Source organism: Triticum urartu, chromosome 1A (genome assembly GCF_056163025.1).
Source record: "Triticum urartu cultivar PI428250 chromosome 1A, HENAU_Tu73, whole genome shotgun sequence".
NCBI lineage: Eukaryota > Viridiplantae > Streptophyta > Magnoliopsida > Poales > Poaceae > Triticum > Triticum urartu.
Genome location: NC_141873.1, coordinates 547230781 through 547253039, shown reverse-complemented (window position 1 = coordinate 547253039; position 22259 = coordinate 547230781). Strand labels below are relative to the sequence as shown.

The 22259-nt window shown below is 46.0% G+C and overlaps 1 protein-coding gene, 1 non-coding gene and 2 pseudogenes across 2 annotated transcripts; 2 read left to right on the top strand and 2 right to left on the bottom strand.

Moving 5' to 3' along the window:
* Nucleotides 1–666: 666 nt before the first annotated feature.
* On the bottom strand, nucleotides 667–1423 carry LOC147992513 (uncharacterized). Its single transcript, XM_087539046.1, has one exon. The coding sequence runs from the start codon at nucleotides 1414–1416 to the stop codon at nucleotides 667–669; it is 750 nt and encodes a 249-aa protein (XP_087395172.1). The 5' UTR covers nucleotides 1417–1423.
* A 2387-nt stretch (nucleotides 1424–3810) lies between these two features.
* On the top strand, nucleotides 3811–4996 carry LOC147992512 (F-box protein At5g07610-like; annotated as a pseudogene).
* An 8526-nt stretch (nucleotides 4997–13522) lies between these two features.
* Nucleotides 13523–13594, bottom strand: TRNAD-GUC (transfer RNA aspartic acid (anticodon GUC)). The gene has a single exon. It is a non-coding gene; the product is annotated as a tRNA-Asp (tRNA).
* Nucleotides 13595–14104: 510 nt separating this feature from the next.
* Nucleotides 14105–19613, top strand: LOC147992511 (uncharacterized; annotated as a pseudogene).
* The last annotated feature ends 2646 nt before the right edge of the window (nucleotides 19614–22259 follow it).

Genomic DNA, 22259 nt, shown 5'->3' with positions numbered 1-22259 from the left:
ATGACATATTAGCTACTTATCCAACTCACTTATGAGGTCCCAATCTAACTTTCACATTTTGCAGCTCAGCCCAAGAATGCCAATTTTGTTGAAGAGAGATATGTCATGTGCAGATTAAAGAAAATGTAGCAAAATCTATAAATGCTGCAATAAGATGAACTCACACTATATGTCCTGTACATGCACAATTGCACACACGGGCCATGGATATGCACTGCAAGCATATATTACATATCCATCTCTTTTGAACAAACATATGCAACATTGTTCACACAATTTATGAGCACTTAGCTTAATAAGAAAAGCAAGGGGTTTCTCTAATGCACCAGATCTGATTTAAACAGGCAAAAACAGATCACGCAAAAAGAAGTTGGTATTAGAAGTTGGCCCTGCTGTTCGAATCAGCACGTCCAACAGAGACCGGTTTAACCTTTTTATCTAGTAATAACTATTTCACATGACAACTCTACCTTAGCATTTGAAGGGGAGTCAAGTCTTGACAATCAAACCTAAGTTGTTATATCCAGTTTGCCAACTAAAATGCCAAAATTCCTTGGATTCTGACTCAAATATGTGCACAATATTGCCTCCCTTGCAAACTGTTGTTTCATGTCAGTCTAATAACCTATGAACAACCAAAGCCATGCATTTTTCCACGGACCCAAACTAATCAATTTTACAGAAACACAAACACATCAAGCAAAGCATTGAGCGAACGAGGACCTTACGGAGCAGCCGCTTATTGCCCTCCTCCGCCTCCTGAGCAAGCCTCTCCAACCTCCTTAGCATCCCGGAATACATCTCCTCCGTCTCGGTTGCTTGCTCTCCGATGTTTGCTGGCGGAGGCGGCAGCCACGGCATTGTCGACTCCGCCGTGAAGGTGTGGCACTGGTACTGGCCCCGGAAACGAGGACCCACGTTGACGATCGTGAGGGAGGTGGGGACGAGGCGGGAATCAACAAGGAGGAAGGCGCGGTGGTCGAAAGAGTGGATGGAGAGGTCGGAGGCGACAGAGGGGGCTAAGAGGAGAAACACGACAGGGTGGGTGAGGGCCAGAGATTTGGAGAGGGAGCGGGCGACGGCGGCCTCGCGCATGGAGGGGCGGCGCGTCGCCCACGCGCTGCGGCGGGAGGAGAAGAAGCCGACGGTGGCCGTGCCCGGGCGGGCGGGGGAGTAGGGCTTGAAGCAGTCGAGTGCGTTGGATAGGACGGAGCGTCGGGCGAGCGACGAGTGGCCGGTGACGTAGATGGGTAGGGTTGGGGCGGGATCGTCGTCGGGGAAGGAAGGGGGGAGGGCGGCACGGCCGAGGAGTATCCCGTCGCAGTCCCCGCCAGCGGCCGCACAGCAGTCGAGGAGCGCCGCGAAGGCCTGAAAGGAGACGGAGAGCTTCGCGGCGTCGGCGTCGGCGGCGGCCATTCCTGGACTGCGATGCGATCTGGGGTTTGGCCGTTCGAGGGCTGCTTCGGCCTTCGGAGCGTGTACTTATCGGTTTATCGATCGGTCAACTATTTTCCACTTCAGTGTCAGCTTTTTAAGTACCGTCAGATCTTTATGCAACGGCTCAGATTCGTCCCCACTCGTACATCCGCAGTCACCACTCTTCACTCCTGTACATTTTTTTGATGGATTCACTCCTGCACTACATTTGAAGGTGCTTATACTGGTGTCACAATTGTCATGTTGCTCTTTCTATGTGACGGTGAAACGGCGAGAGATTGGAGAAAGACATGCTACTTGGTTTCTTCAAGAGCTGGATGATTGATGGCTTTCTCAACAAGGCTCCTTAGTTTAGGCAATGGAATAAACTAAAAGCAGCAATGGCATTGATGTTATAAGGACTTAGGCTAGCGTTCAATGGATACTAGAGGAGACGGCACGCTCCGCCACGCCTGGCTATTGTCGCTAGTCCGTAGATGATTTTAGGGTGATTGGGTTGACGTAGTTTTTCATTTTATTTTGTGGGATGGTCGGATCGACGTAGGTTAAGCCTTGTGTATCTATGTGTCTTGTTTTTTAGGGATCATCAACATGAGCTGCATCTTTTTCTGAAAAAACACCCCATATATTAATTAATTAAAAAGTTTTTTTGCGCAGAATTAAAAAGATTATTACAATTGTTCATTACAAAATTTGCCACCCATGGTGGAACACTATTAAGAAGAATGACATTAGATCTACTAATAAACCTAAACTTCACATTTTCGTGAGCCACCCCCATTGGTTACCAGATTAATTTTTGCAATTTTAAGATTCGTGATCATCCTGGATATACTCAAGGCTTCTTCTTTTTTCAGATCTAAGCTTCTTATTTGCAAGGAAAGAACAAACAAAAGCACTAAGGTTTGACCATTTGCACTCTTATACTCTAAGCTATCTGAACTAGTGCTATCCATGCTAAACACTAAGTTTTGATCATCGGGAATACTCCTCTTGCTACCCGTCGTGCTCTCTAGAATGGTTGCAAAGGCACCCTTGCGGTTGGACATGTCGTTGCCGCTATTTGGGAGAGTGGGGAGCCCAAACTTCACATCCTTGGCGCACAATCTATGAACGGCAGTGCGCTCCACCTACTCATCTCTATACAATCTTTTTCATCGGCCTCGAATAGATTCAGTTCTCTTGGATGGGTCAGCAGCCTCCCCTTCAGCATGGGCGCTCATGTTGATGGAGCTAGCACCCACGCCTTTAGTGCCATCTACATCCACCAAGTCACCCTAGCTGACTATAGGGGCACCATCCGCAGCTTCTTTCTGTCACAACACAGTAGCGGTAAGGGTCTCGGGAGCACTCAAGATGATGGAGGAAGCGCCTCCCTTAACCCCCACATCAGCCTGATCCGGCTCGTTCACCCACCTAGACACGATGTCCATCCCAGCATCATTGAGAGGCCCCTGTCCTGGGAACCTGCAGCCCCAGCGTCTCCTCCCCACAATTCTACACACCAGCAGAAGTGGGAAACAAAGGCGCCGTAGCGATCGTGAGCTTCTGGACAGTCATGGTCACTGCCTTGACCACCTTCTCCAGCAGCTTGGACCTGCCCGCCATTTCCGCATCTCCAGGGGTCCGACAGACCTCCATAATCAAGGAGCCGCCAGGTCGAAGCTCCCCAAAGCATGCAAGTCCTTCGGAAGCGTAGGAGCCTTGAGGTTAATGGAGAAGTTCTTCTTCCGTAGCTCGCTAGGGGCTCCACAGAAACCAAGTTGTAGTGTGCCCCATGATGTTGTAGCAGAAACAAAATTAGGCAACTTTTCTTATTTAACAGGAAAATATATCTTGTTAGTGCCCCAACGTCGGTTGTGTCAATGGATTTCCTCACTGGCTCGTCCACTTGATGCTTGACGCCGGACGCGGATGTACTCATTGATGATCTTCTTCTTCTTGTGTGACACCGCAATGACGGTGCCGAGCTTGTCGCCTTGTGACGGTGATGTGGTATGGGAGCAAATATTATTTGTGCCTACAAAATAACTAAAGACATTTAAAAATGTTCACCGTTTTATCTTGAGTGAATGATCACCGTTTTGTGATATTTTTTGAGGGTTTTTTAGGGGATGCTATCTTTTTAGGTGATCACCGTTTTGTGATAATTTATCGGTTCATGGGTTTCGGCCGAGTTACCGACTGGATCAACACGTGCCCTAGATATTATTATTCCTTATTAGGCCAGGCCTAAGGCATTTGTCTTTTTTAATAGAAAAGGGAGACCAAGGCCCAAGGAGGTGGAGCACAATAAACCCCAAAATTCGATATAACATTTCAGATACGTACGCCGCCGTCGTCATCCGGCTGGATCTCCACCACTACGGGACGATGGCAAAGAGGTCCAGGAAGAAGAAGGATCAGCCGGCGGCGGCGGCAGAGAGCCTCCCCGATGATCTCCTCGTGGAGGTTCTTGCGCGGGTGCCGTACGGATCCCTCTGCCGCTTCAAGTGCGTGTCCAAACCATGGCTCGCCCTCTGCTCCGACCCCGGCATCTGGAAGAGGTCGCCGCAGGCCCTATCGGGCTTCTTCTGCTACGCCCGCGACGACCGGAAGCACGAGCTCCGCTTCCTCGACCTGCCGGGCGAGGCCAGCCCCTCGTCGACCCCGGCCTCCCCTTCCTGCGCGGCGCGTGGGACGGGGGCGTCCAGACCGTGGACTGCTGCGGCGGCCTCCTCCTTTGCCAATGCTGGAAGAGACCTTCTCGAGCCGGCTCCGCCGGCGTGGAGTACGTCGTGTGCAACCCGGCCACCGAGGAGTGGACCGTCGTGCCTGCCACCAAGCAGCTGCACCCGAGCAAGAAGAACACCGTCCGCTTGGGTTTTGACCCACTCGTCCCCTCCCGCTTTGCCGTGTTCGTGCTCGTGCGTGGCCACGGGGTCACCAGAGTGGAGATCTTCTCGTCGGAAACCGGGAGGTGGATTTCCAAGGAGAGCGAGTGGGGCGACCGCACCAGCGTGGACGATCACAATTGTTCAGCCTCTGTCTTCTTCGGTGGGGCGCTGCATCTGACAACCAGCGATTCTTCCTTGATCACGGTGGACACCGAGGGGAATACTTGGCGGCAAATCCGAATGTCGCTCAACCTAGAGGACACCTCGGATTACGGTTATATCGCGCAGTCTCAGGGACGCCTGTATGCAATGCATATGGATTACTGCAATGATAAGTGCGAGCTCTCAGTGTGGGTTCTTGAAGATTATGCTAGTGGGCAGTGGACTTTGAAGCATACAGCTGACATGTCGGGAATGATAGGCCACGATGAGGTGTGTACATTTGTCGCAGTCGATATTGAACGCAAATCGATCTTTTTCCAGACCAATGGGTCGAATGAAAAGTTGTGTCATACCATATGGAAAACGAGAGATGTCGTGTTATCTTCAGTTTTGAGAGGGATTTTAATCTCCGATGCGAACCTTATATCCCTAGTTACATGGAATGTGTCAGATGGTTTGTTAAAATCAGCAACGTAATTGCCTACCGAGTTTGCATGCCACCAATACCTTCATATAAGTGAGCTGTTAAATATGGGTCAGATCTTCTATGCAGCTTGGTTTTCTTCTGTATTTTGATGTTCTGGTCCATGACATTGTGGCTTTGTTCAATGTTAGTTAAAAAGGGTTGATATTTAGTCCGTAGTCACTTCACTTCAATTCCTTTGCTTTGGTCACTTGTGAGGCACTCATGTGGTGGCAAATGCTTGCGATACTCTGCATTTTCTTTTTTTTCTATTTATTCCCTGTAATGATATGCATGTTCTCCTTAACCATATTCCTATGTATTTGGAAAACTGGATGAATCGCTCTCCCATTTGTTGTCCGCTGCAGTAATCTCCTATATCACTAAGCTCTCTATGGGTTGAAGAACTGAGAATCAGTTGAGGTGTCCAATTTTGATTTTGGTCAACAATTTTGACCAAGATTGCTACTATATGAAGGGCTGGGCGAATTGATTGCTGTGTGGGCTGCGATTTCCCCAGAAGGTTCATATTTTCGAGCTCTCCTCCACTCAGAGGCGCCTCCACCGCCCTTATTCTCTTCCGACCAGCGACGGGCCCTATCCTACTAGCCGCACCTCCCCCTCTCTATCGGCCGCACCTTTCTTCTCCCGAGGATCGTCGCCCTAACTTTCTTGTGTCGCTCAAGCTTGAACGCGGTTTTTGCACGCGCATGACATCCATGGCGAGTCGAGGCGGTGAGGGCAGCCTGGGACGACTTGGACGGCGGCGTGTGCAGGGGGTCCCGTGTGTGGCGGCCACACTCAAACTTGCCCCTATGCTAGCGCCGTCTCCTCCCCCATCCTAGCCCCTGGTGCGGTTGCAGCGGCCACAAAATCCGGCGTCTGTGCCACCCCGTGGACGCCCCTATTTGAGGTGCACGTCGGGTGTCACCGTGGACGTCTCGACGTCAGTGCCATAGCCTGCGCCGAGCGAGGGGCGATGGAGCCTGCAGGCGATGCGAGATCAGCCAAAAAGATGGGGGTTCAGTACCTCCCACACGCGACGGCGCACAGGCTTAGATGTGTGTTGGTCTGTGTGATTTGATGTGCTTGCTTTGTTCTGGCGTTGCCCAACTGCCACTTCAGAGCATCTCCACTCGCGCCCCCAACAGGCCCCCGAGGCGAGTTTTCTCGCGCCGGCACCGAAAAAAACCCCAGTCGCGCTCCCAGGACGCCGAAATCCGTCGGCTCGGCCCATTTTTTGGCCCGGCAATCCCAGGCCGAACCCAGCGCACTGAGGGCGCTTGGGGGTTCCGGCTGAAGGAAAACCGCACATGGGCCACCACTGTCAAGCGAAAACACATCTTGCACATCCAGATCCCCCCCCATGCATGCTCTTTCACCGCTGTGCCGATCCCGGCGCCGCCTACCCACCCACCGCCGCTAGATAGGCCATTCCCCCACCGGGAAAGAGAGAGTTCCGTCGCGGCAGCCTCCACCTCACTCCTGGGCGAGCTTTCCGGCGCTCCGACCACGCAGCGCGGGAATACCGGCGGCTTCGTGCCTACAACACTTGCCAGGTGTTCAGCAATTTATTTGCTCGGTGATGGACTCGGACGACAAGGAGGTGCTCGCGGCGCTGCTGGAGGAGGTAGCCGATGCCGATGCCCAGGACGAAGAGCATCTCATGGTCCTCGCCGCTCTGGCCAGCCTGTTCGCGGGCAATGCAAACCGCGGCAATGTGGCTCGGCGCCGGGCCGACTGAAGGCAAAGCAAAGGCATCATCTGGAAGGCTATTGCTTGCTCTACTCCGACTACTTCGCCGATGCTCCACTGCACGAGGAAGCAGTTGGCATTCTCGTTCGAAGGAAAGGTACTTGTTCGAGGAAAGAAAGCGTATTAGTGCTCTGGGCTAATCGGTCGGGCAGTGTATTTCAACGCCGTTATCGGATGAGCCAAAAACTCTTCCTCAGGATTGTGAATTCCATCCGTGAGTTCGACAGCTATTTCAAGTGCAAGAAGGATTGCACTAGCACACTTGGATTCACCTCACTCCAGAAGTCCACGACAGCTATGAGGATGCTTGCATACAAAGCTCCCGGTGATTCACTGGAAGACTATGGACGCATGGCGAGTCCACGGCCATTGAGTGTTTGTACAAGGTCTGCAGGGCAATGATGGCAGTGTTTGGACCGCAATACTTGCGATCACCCAATGTTGAAGACACTGCTCGGATCCTAGCATAGAATGCAGCAAGAGGATTTCCTGGGATGCTTGGAAGCATCGACTGCATGCACTGGAAATGGAAAAACTATCCATTTGCTTGGCAGGGGATGTACAAAGGCGCCAAAGGCGATTGCAGTGTGGTACTTGAGGCAGTGGCCACACACGACCTCTGGATTTGGCACTCCTTCTTTGCTATGCCAGGAACTCACAATGACATCAACGTACTGCAGTGCTCCCCTCTCTTTGCCAAGCTTATTGAAGGTCATTCTCCTCTGGTGAACTTTGAGGTCAATGGGCGGCACGATAACAAGGGATACTACCTAGCAGATGGCATCTATCCGAGATGGTCTACATTTGTGAAGACTATCTCAAATCCTGTGCCAGGAGGCAAGAACTCCCACTTTGCCAAGTGTCAGGAGGCTTGCAGGAAGGATGTCGAGCGGGCATTTGGTGTGCTTCAATCACGATTTGTTTTTGTTGGGTACCCCGCTTAGACTTGGTCGAAAGATCAAATGTGGGAGGTCATGACTTGCTGTGTCATCTTGCACAACATGATCATTGAGAGCGAGCAGGAAGAGCCAGTGTTTGACACTGAAACATATTACAGGCAGGGTCCTCTTGCCCAAATTGATCGCCAGCTACCGGCAACTTGGAGTGCCTTCCTCAATATGCGTCAGGAGATCCAAGACCCACAGGTGCATCAACAACTGCACCGGGATCTTGTGGAGCACCTATGGAGGCTCAAGGGCAACGTCTAGCTCGACGTGTGATGAAATATGAATTTTTATTTGTTGAACTATATGATTTGTATTGATTTGTTGAACTATTTGATTTGTATTGATTTTCTGTGATGAACTATGTGATAAAAAATAGCTTATGTTGAATTTGTGCCGAAGCATGCAGAATATGGACCGAAATTGATCAATTTGCGTTGATAGTGGGCCAATTTGCGCTGAAAGTGGGCCAATTTGCGCCGAAAATGGGTCAAAATCGACGCCTGAAGGCGACCTTAAAGGGGCAGCTTGGAACCCGACTGCCCCACAACGATTTTTCCACCGGCACGCCCCCAGACGGCGCTATTTCATGCCCCTGGGGGGCCGAACGGCTGGAGATGCTCTCAACATGCTCCCGGCCACCGCTCAAGAGCTGCCCCGCGTGCCTCATGTAGATGCCATTGAGACAGGTTGGCGGTTAGGCACTTCTCTACCTCTAATTGATTCTCACGTAAATAATCTCTCTCTACTAATTGATCCTCATCCGGCCCCTGATATGTCAGTTTTTATCCTTTTCGTTTGTTGAAGTTAATCCATGAGCATCATGTTTTGTATCCGCTTCATGCTATATTATTCGCTTTATGGAAAAAAGGGAAAAATGTGTATTCTCAAGGTAAATCATTCATGAACTGAACAATTTTTCATGATTATCCAAAACATTATTTGCAAAAAAAATTGCCCCAACCTGAACTTTTTGTTACGGTAACTAGAGTAGGATTAGATTGATAATACCGAAGTAACTCTTATCAAGAACATAATTGGACCCTTCGGCCAAGCTAATTCGCCCGCAACCCTTTATAAGCCCGACCCCTTTCAACTCCCAAACCGACCCAACAACACCTTTCCTCCCGAGCTAAATCGATTCCTTCGGTAGCGCTCTCATTCTCATTTGTTTAGCCAAGTTCAAATGTCGTCTCTCAGTGATGTTGTTGCTCTCGTGGCCGGCGTTGTGGCGCCCGGGCTCATCGTCTCCTTCGGTGAAATTCTGATTAACATTGTGTCTGACGTGCCCGGTGTCTCGCTTGCCGAGTCCGCGGGCTTCGTGAAGGCGCCCGCCAACGTCGCATGCGCCGTCTCCGAGCTTGGCAAATCCTTCGCCTTCGTCGGCAAGGTATGCACGGATAAATCGTTGTCCCTTTCTCCCTGTCCGATAGATCCGTATTAATTGCCCTTAGGTCTTGATTATTTAGTGGATGACAAATATGGTGCCAATATTTATACTAAACTTATATACTTATTTATAACGCATATACATATCAAAATCCTAGATTGTACATCTTATAAGTTACTTTTCATTAATATAAGCAGATAATAATATATTTTTAAACAAATAATGTAGTTCTTTGTGCTACAATTGTAATGTCTATTGTTGAGAAATGTGCATGCAATGTGGTAATTTGGACCATATTTGTATACATTGGACCTTAAACATATATATTTAGAACCAATCTTTTTAAATGTGGGAAAATAAGAAAACAAAAATCATAAGCTTCGGTGGATGATTTGTAACATAGTGTGTGCATATGCGATATCTGAACTTTATGGTCTGAGAAATATCCTCATTGTGGTTTCTACTTTATGATTATGCATGACAATAATATTCTAGAACATACAAGGCCTCCTTTGGTTTGTAGGAATTTTATAGGAATTCTATAGGATAGGATTTGCATAGGAAAAATTCCTTTGAAGCTCTTTGGTTTGTAGAAATGGATTCCTATTCCTATGTAGGATAGGAATCAATACTTCACATTTTGAAGGGAAAAAACATTAGCCTAGACTCAATGGAAAAATTCCTATCCTATGCACCAAATGACATCTCTTCCTCTACAGGAATTGAGATGCATGTCATCTCACTTCCTATGATTTTTCTATTCCTATAAAATGTCTATCCTATGAACCAAAGGAGGCCAAAATGTTTACAAGAACACTACTAGGCAAAACCCTAGCACTAGCGTTGGTTAAACGCCTAGTAGTAGCGCGGGAACTCGCGCTACTGGTACATCGCTACAGCTAACTTTTAGCAGTAGCACGGATGCCCCTCGCTATTGCTATCCGTATGTATCGCGTTTTAGAATACCACGCTACTGCTAAAAGCTGCAGCGCCGCTATTTATAACGCGCTACTGCTAAGGCCGCGCTACTGCTACACACATACCCCGTGCTACTGTTATTATTTTCTATTTTTTTCCTGTAGCGCATTTACTCTGTATTTGTACAGGTTTTATACAATAGTCTCTCTCATATCATACACACAATAGTCTCATCATATCATACACATACAAATTTAATCATATCATACACATACAAATAGTCTCATCAAATTATGTCATCATCATAATCATTGCAACACAAATGATGTCTCTTGTCATCATCTCAAAATAGTGATACAAGTTATGACATGTCTCGAATACATGCAACTACATCGTCATCCATTTAAACAATGATATAGAAGAGAAGAGCTATCACTATGAGCAAGAGCGGAATTATGCAGTACATGAGGCGCCGGTTCTAATTCTTTCTCGTGCTAGCGTGAACCTCAAGTAACTAGCTTCCACTTCTTATCTGCTATCGAACCCTTTCTGGCTACCGCCTGAGAACCCTGACACTCTAGCCACTCGTCGTACACTTTCGCAACCCTCCCTATGTACACGACATAGCACTTCTTCATCATCAAAGGCCTATGTGCCTGTTAGAGATGCATCTTCATCAAGCGAATTCAACAATAATATGCAACATAATATACTTGAGCAACACGAAGCAAAAGAGTTAGTAACTAAATGCAACATATAGTAAATATAATCTACGCAGGTTCATTGTACCCAAACTAATTTACTAGATGTACGCATGTTCATCGTACCCAAAACTAACTAACCAGCGTTACGCAAGTTCATCAGGACCGTTTACATCACAAAGTTTCATCGCTATAGAAAGTACATATTCAACCGACACGTCATCATCGACATCGTCAATCACTGGAAGTTCTATCCATCCATATCCGGGAGGATGCACCCTAGCTTCGTGAACGGCGTCAGGTCCAAACATTGTAGGCCTATGCGAGTTCGGACGTCATCTCGCGATATAGGGCCGTGGTGGAACATCCCATTCTCTTCAATGACTTCTTTCATGATGATCATTGCAATGCCTTCTGGATGCGAAAAAAGTCATCTCTGAGTTTATAATCCGCTTCGACTCCTAAGGATTCTGCCCATTTGCAGATATGATCATCGTTTCTGGTTTTCATGCGAAGTTATTGGCGATCCCTTCTGAACTCCATCATGAGATGGAGGATGTAGAATCCATCATTCTTGCTTGTTGTCTGTTGATGGACGCGACAGAAGGTAGTTTTATGCGATAAACCCGGCGCGCCCTTCCTTTGTTTCTTGATCTCGATGTGGCCTCCCTTCATGCTGAAGCTGTGGAGAGCAGCATCCACAATATTCATTATGTGGGTGCAGTTCTTCTTCTGGAAGTTTCTAGACGAGTCAAAATACACGGCGTGGGAGACTAGCAGGAAAACAACAATAAGGACGGTGCGCCCGTTGCTGCGAAAAATATACACCTCAAATTAGCCTCCATATGAACGAAGGAATGATTGAAACGTACAAGAGGGCTGTCCAACAATGACTTACATTGGATGATAAGGCAGGAGAACCGTTTCCTTTTCCTTATTCATCATCATGAAGTTTACCCTAGCAGCTTGATGTTTAAAGTCGCCGAGACTCAAGGACTCATGCATGAAGTATGGATCCACCACCAAGATTTGCGAAATTTGTTCTCTCCTGATGACGAAGTTCATAACTTCATATGTAGAGCAAAAAGACGGACCATCGTAAAACCGAGCCGCCTCGTGAGACACAATCTCAAAGATGTGATCAAACCGCAGGAAGTACACCTCCACGGGAAGTTTGTCGACGTAGCACCTGTCCTTAGGCACACGAACCACATAAAGTGGGTATCCTAGAGTCTTCGAGGCGAGAAGGCTTTTCTCTGTCAACAACACATGGTCGTGCAGTTTCCTGAGATCCCCTGATATGCGCTCTAACAGTTTCGGTTGTAGGATCCGCTCGCCCGTGACATGGACCATCGCCGCACCTTTGACCGGTACATGGTTTGCAAAATCGGTTGGCAGAGCCGACTGGCTGTTAGAAGCTTTGGTAGCTTTGGCGGCAGCAGAGACTCTCTTCGGCGGTCTCTTCCCCTCCTTCTTCTTGGGTTGACCTTCCAGACCTTTCCCGACCCCCGCCACCAATGTTGTCAGGCTAAGCACTGCATGACCCTCAGCTAGTATAGTTTATTTAAGCAGTGCAAGTTGTCAAGTCACTTGATCCTAGTCAACGTAATTATTTTCTTCTATTTCTTTTGAACGATTGATGTGCAAAGTTGAGACGGTTATGTAATATGAAGTGCCGCACCAGTTCACCAGTAACCATCATGATCCATGCACACTATTGTGGTTTTTTAAGTGTTGCTTTGGTTAATAACCAGTCCATGACTGCGTAAGCGATTGGCAGACACTAATCTACGTCGTTGTTGGCCAGCTAAATCCATGTTCTGAAGAATCGTCCTCTCTTTGCTGTCCAAAATTGCAACTTACAGATTTTTTTTGTTCACTATCTAGCATTCAAAATTTGTAATTAATCTTCCAGTTCCTGAATATGCAAACTGGTTTTCGTGTTGTAATTTCTATTGAATGGTTCCGGACATCTGATCAATGTTTCACATGAAACCTATAAAGCTAAATGAAAGAAAAGGAGTTAATTCCAGTCTAGACTACCTGCTTGTCACAAGTTGACACATGTGCACATGTTTTATAATTTGACCACTTTGCACTACATTTCGGGCCTACATTTCCGATTTGCACTGCTTCTATTATTTTCTCTTTTTTTGTCATGGATGATGTTGCAATGGTGTGGCATTCAGGCACAATTTTCCTTGCCGTTTTCAAGCAAGCAAACAGCCAGGCAGGCGGCCCGAGTTGGCTGCTTTTGATTCATATATACTGGAGGTGCACAAGAGCAGATCCTAAAATGAAGCATGGTGCAAATCAGAATTATGTGAACTGTCAACTTGTGGTTGTCCAAATTAGAATTGATTGGAAGTCAAATGTTAGAATGATCTGTCCTACTGAGAATAAGATTCTGATTTTATTATTGTATTTCACCACAATCTGTAGATCATGTTGCATTACCATGGTAATACATTGAACAGTTGTAAGCATTTGGAACATGGATTTGGTTACAGCAAGAAAACACACTTAATTCGGTAATAGCAAGGGCATCTAAGCTTGGGAACATGATTACAGCAAGAAAGCACAGATGACCAGTGGCATGTCATGATGCCAATGACTGAATATGTGTGTGCACGAAGTAAATTGTGCCAAGAGGCTGCATTTCCATGGCCCATTGACGAATTGTAAGTGCAAGTACCTAAATAAGTAGCATTGGAACATAATTTAGTTACAGCAACGACTTATTCCTCGCCCTATACTATATTTCAGCTGCTGTACCCATGGTTTGGCTTAGGTGAATGAAGAATCGCTGTATTTTGCCATGCATGTGTGTGAATTCTGAAGAAGATACGAAATGCAAAAAGAAATGAGAAAACAAACGCCGTTGCCGGGGATCGAACCCGGGTCACCCGCGTGACAGGCGGGAATACTTACCACTATACTACAACGACTTTGATGATAATGCGTTTAACAAGAAATAGTAATTATATTGCTTGCTCTTAACAAATCGGAGATGAAACGGGAACCGCAGCCGCCGTTTCGGCCCAAAAAACCTAGACACAATCGAAACTTGGCAGGTGCTCAGGCGAGATCGCCGTGTCCAGCTCCTCCCCCCGCTGCCGTCGCCGGCCATCTCGATCGGTCCCTGTCCGCGGCGATCCCTACTCCTGCAACTGCAAGTATGCATACTCTCCACTCTCCAGCTCCGACGCACCGCGCTTCTTCCGTTCTAGGCAAAAATCGATCTCATCGCACCCCGAATTCGCTCTCAGGGTTTAGCTCCTGAAATCCAAGATCGCTCGGCTCGGTTTTATTCAACCAACACTGGCTCTTGAGTATTCACAATTTCTTCTGCGAAAATTCAAGAGTTGCATGAGCCAAGCTGAGGCACTGCAGATAGTCGACCGGAGGCTTCATCGAACGGTGCGACCTGCTGCCAACAGCAAGCCCCTACTATTTCTCAAGCTTCCCAAAATATGTAGTATGAGTCATGGCCTTGTTTTTGAGAATCTCCCACAGGTATGTGTTGCTGGCAGCCAAGTTACAGTACGCAACTAGTAAAAATAACAATCTGGCTGTGATTGAAGTATTCTAGCATGCATCAAGTAAGATGTCTATCTCAACTGCTAGCACAGGATGAATACATGTTGCATGCATCTAGGTAGCAATTTGGTGCTGAAGGACACATGTTTCCATAAGAAATCAGTGGTTCATGTGCACGTTTAAATTTGCCAACATCACTTGCCTATGCTTTTTCTCTATTGGTGCACTGTATTCATCCGTGCAAAGTACATGAGCTGGTAACAAGATATGGGAAAGTAGTGGCTGCACCCACCTTCGGTGCACCCACGGTGCACTCGTGCAAGAAAACATAGTAAAACATTTCAAGAAATTATGAAATTTTGTGGGAATGATCATCAATAAATGTTAAGGGCGCTTCAAAGTTTGATGGTCAAATAACATTCGAGGGGCTCTGTACAAAAAAGATAAAATTACAAAATCTTCCGTCGGTGCACCTTGGGTGCACCGAGCTGGGGTATAGAAAAACCACTCTCAACAAGATATATATTAACATCACAGATATATTGATTTATTTTGTTCGCAGCAGCCATCTACTAGCTACTCCTTCTGTTCTAAAATATATGGTGTATCAGCCTTTTCTTTTCTTTTTGCAGTGTATTAGTTTTTCAAAAGTCAACTGTCTCGGTTTGGTTTGTTTCTCTTGTTTCTTCCTTCGGCTGATCTTGCTGGGGAGTGGGGGTTGCCCATCGGACTCTGCATTTGAACCTTTTTTCCCATCTTAATGAAACGACACGCAGAGCTCTTGATTGTTCCGATAAAACAGTGTTTCTATGTAATTACGTTTGACCAAGTTTATAGTAAGCTCTATCAACATCTACAATACTAAAAATATATTACATGGCAAATCTAATGATAATTATTTGGTATTATGAAGTTGGTCAAACTTAGAGAAGTTTGACTTTCTTAAAAACTAATACACCTTATCTTTTAGAACGAAGTAAGTACTATCTGGCCAGCCAAACTTGTCAACCTTGGTTTTGCAGGACATCCTCCACCGTATACATTCTCTGTTGCCAGTGCAAGCAGCTGCTCGTGTTGCATGCGTGTCGCATGGGTTTCTATGTTCGTGGACATGTTATTCCAAGCTCATACTCAACTCCGATAGACTCGAATTGAGTGACAAGAAATTTGAGGAAAGAGGAACCTATATCATCGACAAAGTTGACAAAATTCTTGAGAACCATCACAAGAATGGGGTCAAGGTGGAGGCGCTTAAACTTGGACTTTACCCTTGCACGACAGTCGAAGCCTCCTGCTTGGACAGGTGGCTTCAAATCGCCGGCAAGTCTGGGATTCAAGAACTTAGCTTGACTATGAATGTTTTCATGAAGAAAATCAACAACTTCCCATGCTCGGTTTTGTCCGACGAGGCTGTTGCCAGTTCAATTCAGTCTCTTTACCTCACCAGTTGCACTTTCGATCCCATATCATATCAACACTTGGCCTGTTGAGAAGATTGAAAACTTTACATCTTCGTCTTGTCGATATTAATGAGGAAGGATTATGGCACTCGCTCTCCAAATCCGCCACCTTGGAGCGGCCAGAAATCACCTTATGCAGTGGGATAAGTTGCTTGAGAATACCTTGTACGCTGCAGCAGCTCAACTCCCTTGGTGTTGAGGAATGCAAGAGCCTACAGATAGTAGAGATTGATGCTCCAAGCCTCATCTCCTTTCATTATAGTGGGTCCTTGTTAGATATCTCTACCACGAATTCTTTGCTACTTATACATGTAGGCTTGTGTTGCATTCTTTTTGATGCTCGCGTGAGGTTTCCATCCATTGCAGGAAATGTCGAGAGCCTCACCATCCGCTCTCGTGTTGAGGTACATATGCGCTCTCAAAGTATATTTAATCAATAATATATGTATGTCTATTGCACTTTTATGCCGGAACAAACAAACACAAGGTTAACCTTGGGATTTGTTCTTCTTCAGAACGTCAACATTCCAATGCTACCCTCAAAGCTCCCCCATCTCAAGAACTTGGATACCGGACTTCGTAGAGCAGTAGTGTCCTCCCTCCAAGCCGCGACATCTTCTCTTTGGTTTCTTTTCTTGATGCTTCTCCTGTATTGGATTCTTTCATCCTACAGGTACAAGTCATTATGTATATCATTTGAGCTCTCTATGCAAATTGGTGTGTTGCTTGTTCGTCATAACAATGACATTATTGTTGATCCTACATGTGCATGCATATGCAGGTAGAGAGGGGTGCCCTTAGGACCGACATCGTTGTTGGAGATGACGATGACGAGCGTCTGAGGCAGATGTTGGAGCACTGCTATGACCGCCCGAGACAGGTGACTATCACAGGGTTTTGTGCATCCAAGAGCTTGATCCAGCTCATGATTTACATTCTCGAGAGCGCACCTTTGGTCGAGTACTTGATGTTGGACACAACCTATCTCTACGATATGAGGTTTGGACACAACCTATCTCTGCGATATGAGGTTTGGTACCACTAGTAGATGTGCCGCCTCAATGAAGAATAGTCAATGCTCACCAATGTGCAAGACAGATATCCCCTAATGTCACAGAGCCGTGGAGGTTGCGGATAGGTACATGAGTACATCAACATGAGAGTTCCCCCAACCGTTGAATTCAAGGTCTTGGAGTTGTGTAGTCGATGCCATGATACCAACCTACTCAAATGGAACAAATAATGTTCATTGATAGTATTTCTTACCAAGTAAAACTTTGGACGGTTTAGGCATTCATCATTCCTCCCAGATTTGGCTGATGTTGCCGCCATGACAAGTTGTTGTTGCTCCACTGCGCGCCAGCGTGCACCCAATCCGTGCATGCTCCTGTGGGCTGGTGAGGTTGGTTACGGCCCGATAAGATGTCCACGTTAAATCACAGCCCAACAAAATGTTTGACGATTATTATTAGCGATTTGATCAAATCAGATCGATGTATATACCTAGTAAAAATTACGAGAACTCAAGGTAGGGCCAGCGCCCCACCTTGCCCTACCGCGTCCTCAACCCGTGTTTATTCCCAAATACTCAATCGTGCAGCTGCGCTTAATGGACGTCGCGAGCGCACGCTCATGGACTGAACAATGCAACAAACTGTTTCCGGATTTGGCAAACTGTCCACCCACTTATTCTATATATGGAAAGATTCTTCAAGTACAGTGCGTTGATTTTTCTTCACCTCGTCCGACGAACCGTGTCAACCCAGCGATGATGTAACGTGCATTAATTCTGGTACAAGAAAATTCAAAAAACTATAAGTTTCACATCGCGTGTCCGAATGATGATCCGTTTTCACCGCTGAATTCCTTGTGACGAGATCTTTAAAACTAGATCCCATATGAATATGTTTTGATGATCTTTTTTAAAAAGCAACTTTGATGCTAGATGAGGCAAGTGTAGTGCAAAAGATGAGCAATTCGATGCTAGAAGAATTGCACCATGTGTATAAGTGAATTCGCGTAGTAGCCTCCTACTTAGTTGTGTGCAATAGGTAATATGTGGTTACAGAGTTCGTTGCCTACCATATTGTGAAAGTTGTTCACCGTAAAGTGGGAAGTTGTCTAACATGGTTTCATAGTTGTCTGCCTCAGAAACCAAGTTGCCTACATCACTACGAAGCTTCCCACGGGTGATCCGCAATTGCCTAAAATACTATGAAAGTTGTCCATCATGGGACCTAAATTGCCAACACTACTGAGCGCATGGTCGTTGGCTAGTCAGGTCGCGATGTTAGATGAGAAGTTTCATAGGGGGTTATCAGAAGTTTCATAGTGGGGCGGATCAGACAATTGCCTAGAAACCTACGCAAATCCTTAATTTTTGGTCGAGTTGCCTACAAAAATCATTGAAATCTTCAGATATAATGATGGAGAACACACATGAGTTGGCTAGTCAGGTCGCGACGAGCTTTCCAAAACTAAAATCCACATGAATATGTTTCTTTAATCTATACCAATATAAAAAGACCCAAAAGGGCAGATCCAAATCATCTCGACCGTCAAATCATGTTATCTAGCGGTTCAAATCGCTTCAATGTTGAACACCAAACACGTTTAACGCTCTAATTACCCAACACTGCCATTGGTTATAAACATGTTTTGACTCAACGCTATCCCATAAAATCTGCCATGTAATTAATATCCTACCATTCCCGTAAAAAAAGTAATTAATATCTTACCAAATAGCAACGTGCAACAAATATATCTTACCTAATATAACGTGCAACTAATATCCTATCTAATATAAACGTGCATTGCATGTACATTATTACTAGTATTTTTAAAAGCAACTTTGATGCTAGATGAGGCAACTTTAGTACTAAACAGAAGCAAGTTCACTCCATTTAAAATAACTAATTAGCAACAATAAGCATCTAACTAATGATACAAAACAACTTCGAAACAGAGGTATATAACATCACAACTTTCCTTCTACCAGAGGCAACTTTAGTGCTAAAAGCAGGCAACTTCACTACATTCTGTGTCCTAGTTAATTTTGTCTAATTTTCTCCCAACTTCCTCGCCAGTACCTCTAATTTGCCTATTGTTCATGCTAGTATGTCGTTGTTTCTTAATTTCCTATAATACTATAGAGTCTTCTACCAGTGATGCTTTTGTGTCTACTATTGTTAGTTATGATAGGCAACATGATGATGAATCTTGGCCACTTCAGAGTGTTTATAGGTAACTTAAAAAACAATGATAAATAACTTCACAGTATTGTAGGCAACTATTTTGAAAAGTTAGGCAACTGTGGAATAATTGTCGGCAACTAATTACCAATAGCAGGCAACTATACATCAATGATAGGTAATTTATAGCATGTATAGGAAATTGAACATCAAATGTAGGAATTGACCATCAACAATAGACAATTGAGCAATCATGATATGCAAGTTGGTATAATATTAGCAAAATTCATAGATACACATGGTGCAGTGAATTTGCTTTGTATGTAGCACTAAAGTTGCCTTATGTTTTGTGTGATTTTTCTCATTTTTTACGCAAATCAACCTAATAGCCAGTCCTACTAGTCCAAAAAGAAAAATTGCTTCCCTATAGCACTATAGTTGCCTCCATTGCACCCAAAGTAGCCCTTGAATTTTTTTTTGACGAAACCTACTCATATAGGATCTAGTTTTGAAGAACCCATCGTGAGAAACCTGATGGTGAAAACGGAATTGAATCTCAATGCTTGAATCAAAAGTTATGGCTTTTACAACTTTTTGAACCCCAAAATAAATGCACGTGGGATAAGATTTAGCCTAATTGCATTGATAGACATGTGCGTATAGGATGTGGTCAAACAATTTTCTTTTCTAGTGTAGACAGTTGGACACAAAGACATGTAATTACTATATACGATTGTTCGCTCCAGGCAACAAACGAGCGCCGCGGCGCTCTCTAGCCACGTCCTATATTCCCATGCATTGCCGCAGGCTCAGGCTCACTTTTCTAGGGATGCTTAGAGTGAAGGTTGTTTCTTCTTAATTCTAATCTAATATCGCTATTCTAGTTTCGTGCAGTGAGCTATGCCAAAAGCCATCCTCCCATCCATCCATTCATTAGAAGTTTATAACACATGGTTCAAAGTAAAGCACCTGCAAAAGGTATAAATTGTGGCAAAATATGTAGTGTGTTCAACATAATCTCCACATTTTTCATGTTAGAGGAATATAGAGGTAACCAAGTCACCTTAACTATGGTCTGAGAGCATCTCCAGCCGTTCGGCCCCCCAGGGCGCCGAAAAAGAGCCCCCTGGGGCGAGCCGGCGCTAGATTGACGCGTGGGGGCGACCTAGCTCCCAGACGTCGGCTCACCGGTCGCCTCGGGTGCGGCGATGTTGTGTACAAAATATATGAAAACTCAGCGACATTTGCATGAACTCGGCGAAATTTCATTCAAATTTGTACATAAAACATGAAAACATGCAAACTACGCCTAAACTACGCCTAGCCGCCACCGTCCGCCGCCGCCGCGCCTGTAGAAGCGGGTGTAGTCGCTGTCGTCGTCGTCATCATCGCGCGGCTGGCTTGGGACGGCGACGTCTCTGCTGCAGCCCTGGCCAGGGTCGGCGAGGCGAGGTGGCGCGCTGGACGGCTCAGCTGAAGGAAATATGCCCTAGAGACAATAATAAAGTTATTATTTATTTCCTTATGTCATGATAAATGTTTATTATTTATGATAGAATTGTATTAACCGAAAACGTAATACTTGTGTGAATACATAGACAAACAAAGTGTCACTAGTATGCCTCTACTTGACTAGCTCATTAATCGAAGATGGTTATGTTTCCTAACCATAGACATGACTTGTCATTTGATTAACGGGATCACATCATTAGGAGAATGATGTGATTGACATGACCCATTCCATTAGCTTAGCGCCCGATCGTTTAGTATGTTGCTATTGCTTTCTTCATGACTTATACATGTTCCTATGACTATGAGATTATGCAACTCCCGTTTACCGGAGGAACACTTTGTGTGCTACCAAACGTCACAACGTAACTGGGTGATTATAAAGGTGCTCTACAGGTGTCTCCAAAGGTACATGTTGGGTTGGCGTATTTCGAGATTAGGATTTGTCGCTTCGATTGTCGGAGAGGTATCTCTGGGCCCTCTCGGTAATGCACATCACTTAAGCCTTGCAAGCAATGCAACTAATAAGTTAGTTGCAAGATGATGTATTACGGAACAAGTAAAGAGACTTGCCGGTAACGAGATTGAACTAGGTATTGAGATACCGATGATCAAATCTCGGGCAAGTAACATACCGATGACAAAGGGAATAACGTATGTTGTTATGCGGTCTGACCGATAAAGATCTTCGTAGAATATGTAGGAGCCAATATGAGCATCCAGGTTCCGCTATTGGTTATTGACCGGAGACGTGTCTCGGTCATGTCTACATTGTTCTCAAACCCGTAGGGTCCGCACGCTTAATGTTACGATGACAGTTTCATTATGAGTTTATATATTTTGATGTACCGAAGGTTGTTTGGAGTCCCGGATGTGATCACGGACTTGACGAGGAGTCTCAAAATGGTCGAGACATAAAGATCGATACATTGGACGACTATATTTGGACACTGGAAAGGTTCCGGGTGAGATTGGGACAATACCAGATCACCGGAAGGTTATCGGAACCCCCCGGGAGGTATATGGGCCTTATTGGGCCTTAGTGGAAAGGAGGGGAAAGGAGCAAGGGAGGGGCGCCCCCCCCCAAGCCCAATCCGAATTGGGAAGGGGGCCGGCCCCCCTTTCCTTCCTCCCTCCTTCCTCTTCCTTCCCTCTCCTACTCCTAATAGGAAAAGGGGGAGTCCTACTCCCGGTGGGAGTTGGACTCCCCTCCTTGGCCGGCCCCCTCCTCCACTCCTTTATATACAGGACAGGGGGGCACCCCAGAGACACAACAATTGATCATTGATCTCTTAGCCATGTGCGGTGCCCCCCTCGACCATAATCCTCGATAATATTGTAGCGGTGCTTAGGCGAAGCCCTGCGACGGTAGAACATCAAGATCGTCACCACGCCGTCGTGCTGACGGAACTCATCCCCAACACTTTGCTGGATCGGAGTCCAGGGATCGTCATCGAGCTGAACGTGTGCAAAAACTCGGAGGTGCCGTAGTTTCGGTGCTTGATCGGTCGGGCCGTGAAGACATACGACTACATCAACCGTGTTGTTATAACGCTTCCGCTTCCGGTCTACGAGGGTACGTAGACAACACTCTCCCCTCTCGTTGTTGTGCATCACCATGATCTTGCGTGTGCGTAGGAAATTTTTTGAGATTACTACGTTCCCCAACAGTGGTATCAGAGCCTAGGTTTTATGTGTTGATGTTATATGCACGAGTAGAACACAAGTGAGTTGTGGGCGATATAAGTCATACTGCTTACCAGCATGTCATACTTTGGTTTGGCGGTATTGTCGGATGAAGTGGCCCGGACCGACATTACGCGTACGCTTACGCGAGACTGGTTCTACCGATGGGCTTTGCACACAGTTGGCTGGCGGGTGTCAGTTTCTCCAACTTTAGTTGAACCGAGTGT

Coding starts and splice junctions, on each gene's coding strand:
- LOC147992513 (XM_087539046.1), bottom strand. CDS start 1,416: ATGGCCGCCGCCGACGCCGACGCCGCGAAGCTCTCCGTCTCCTTTCAG.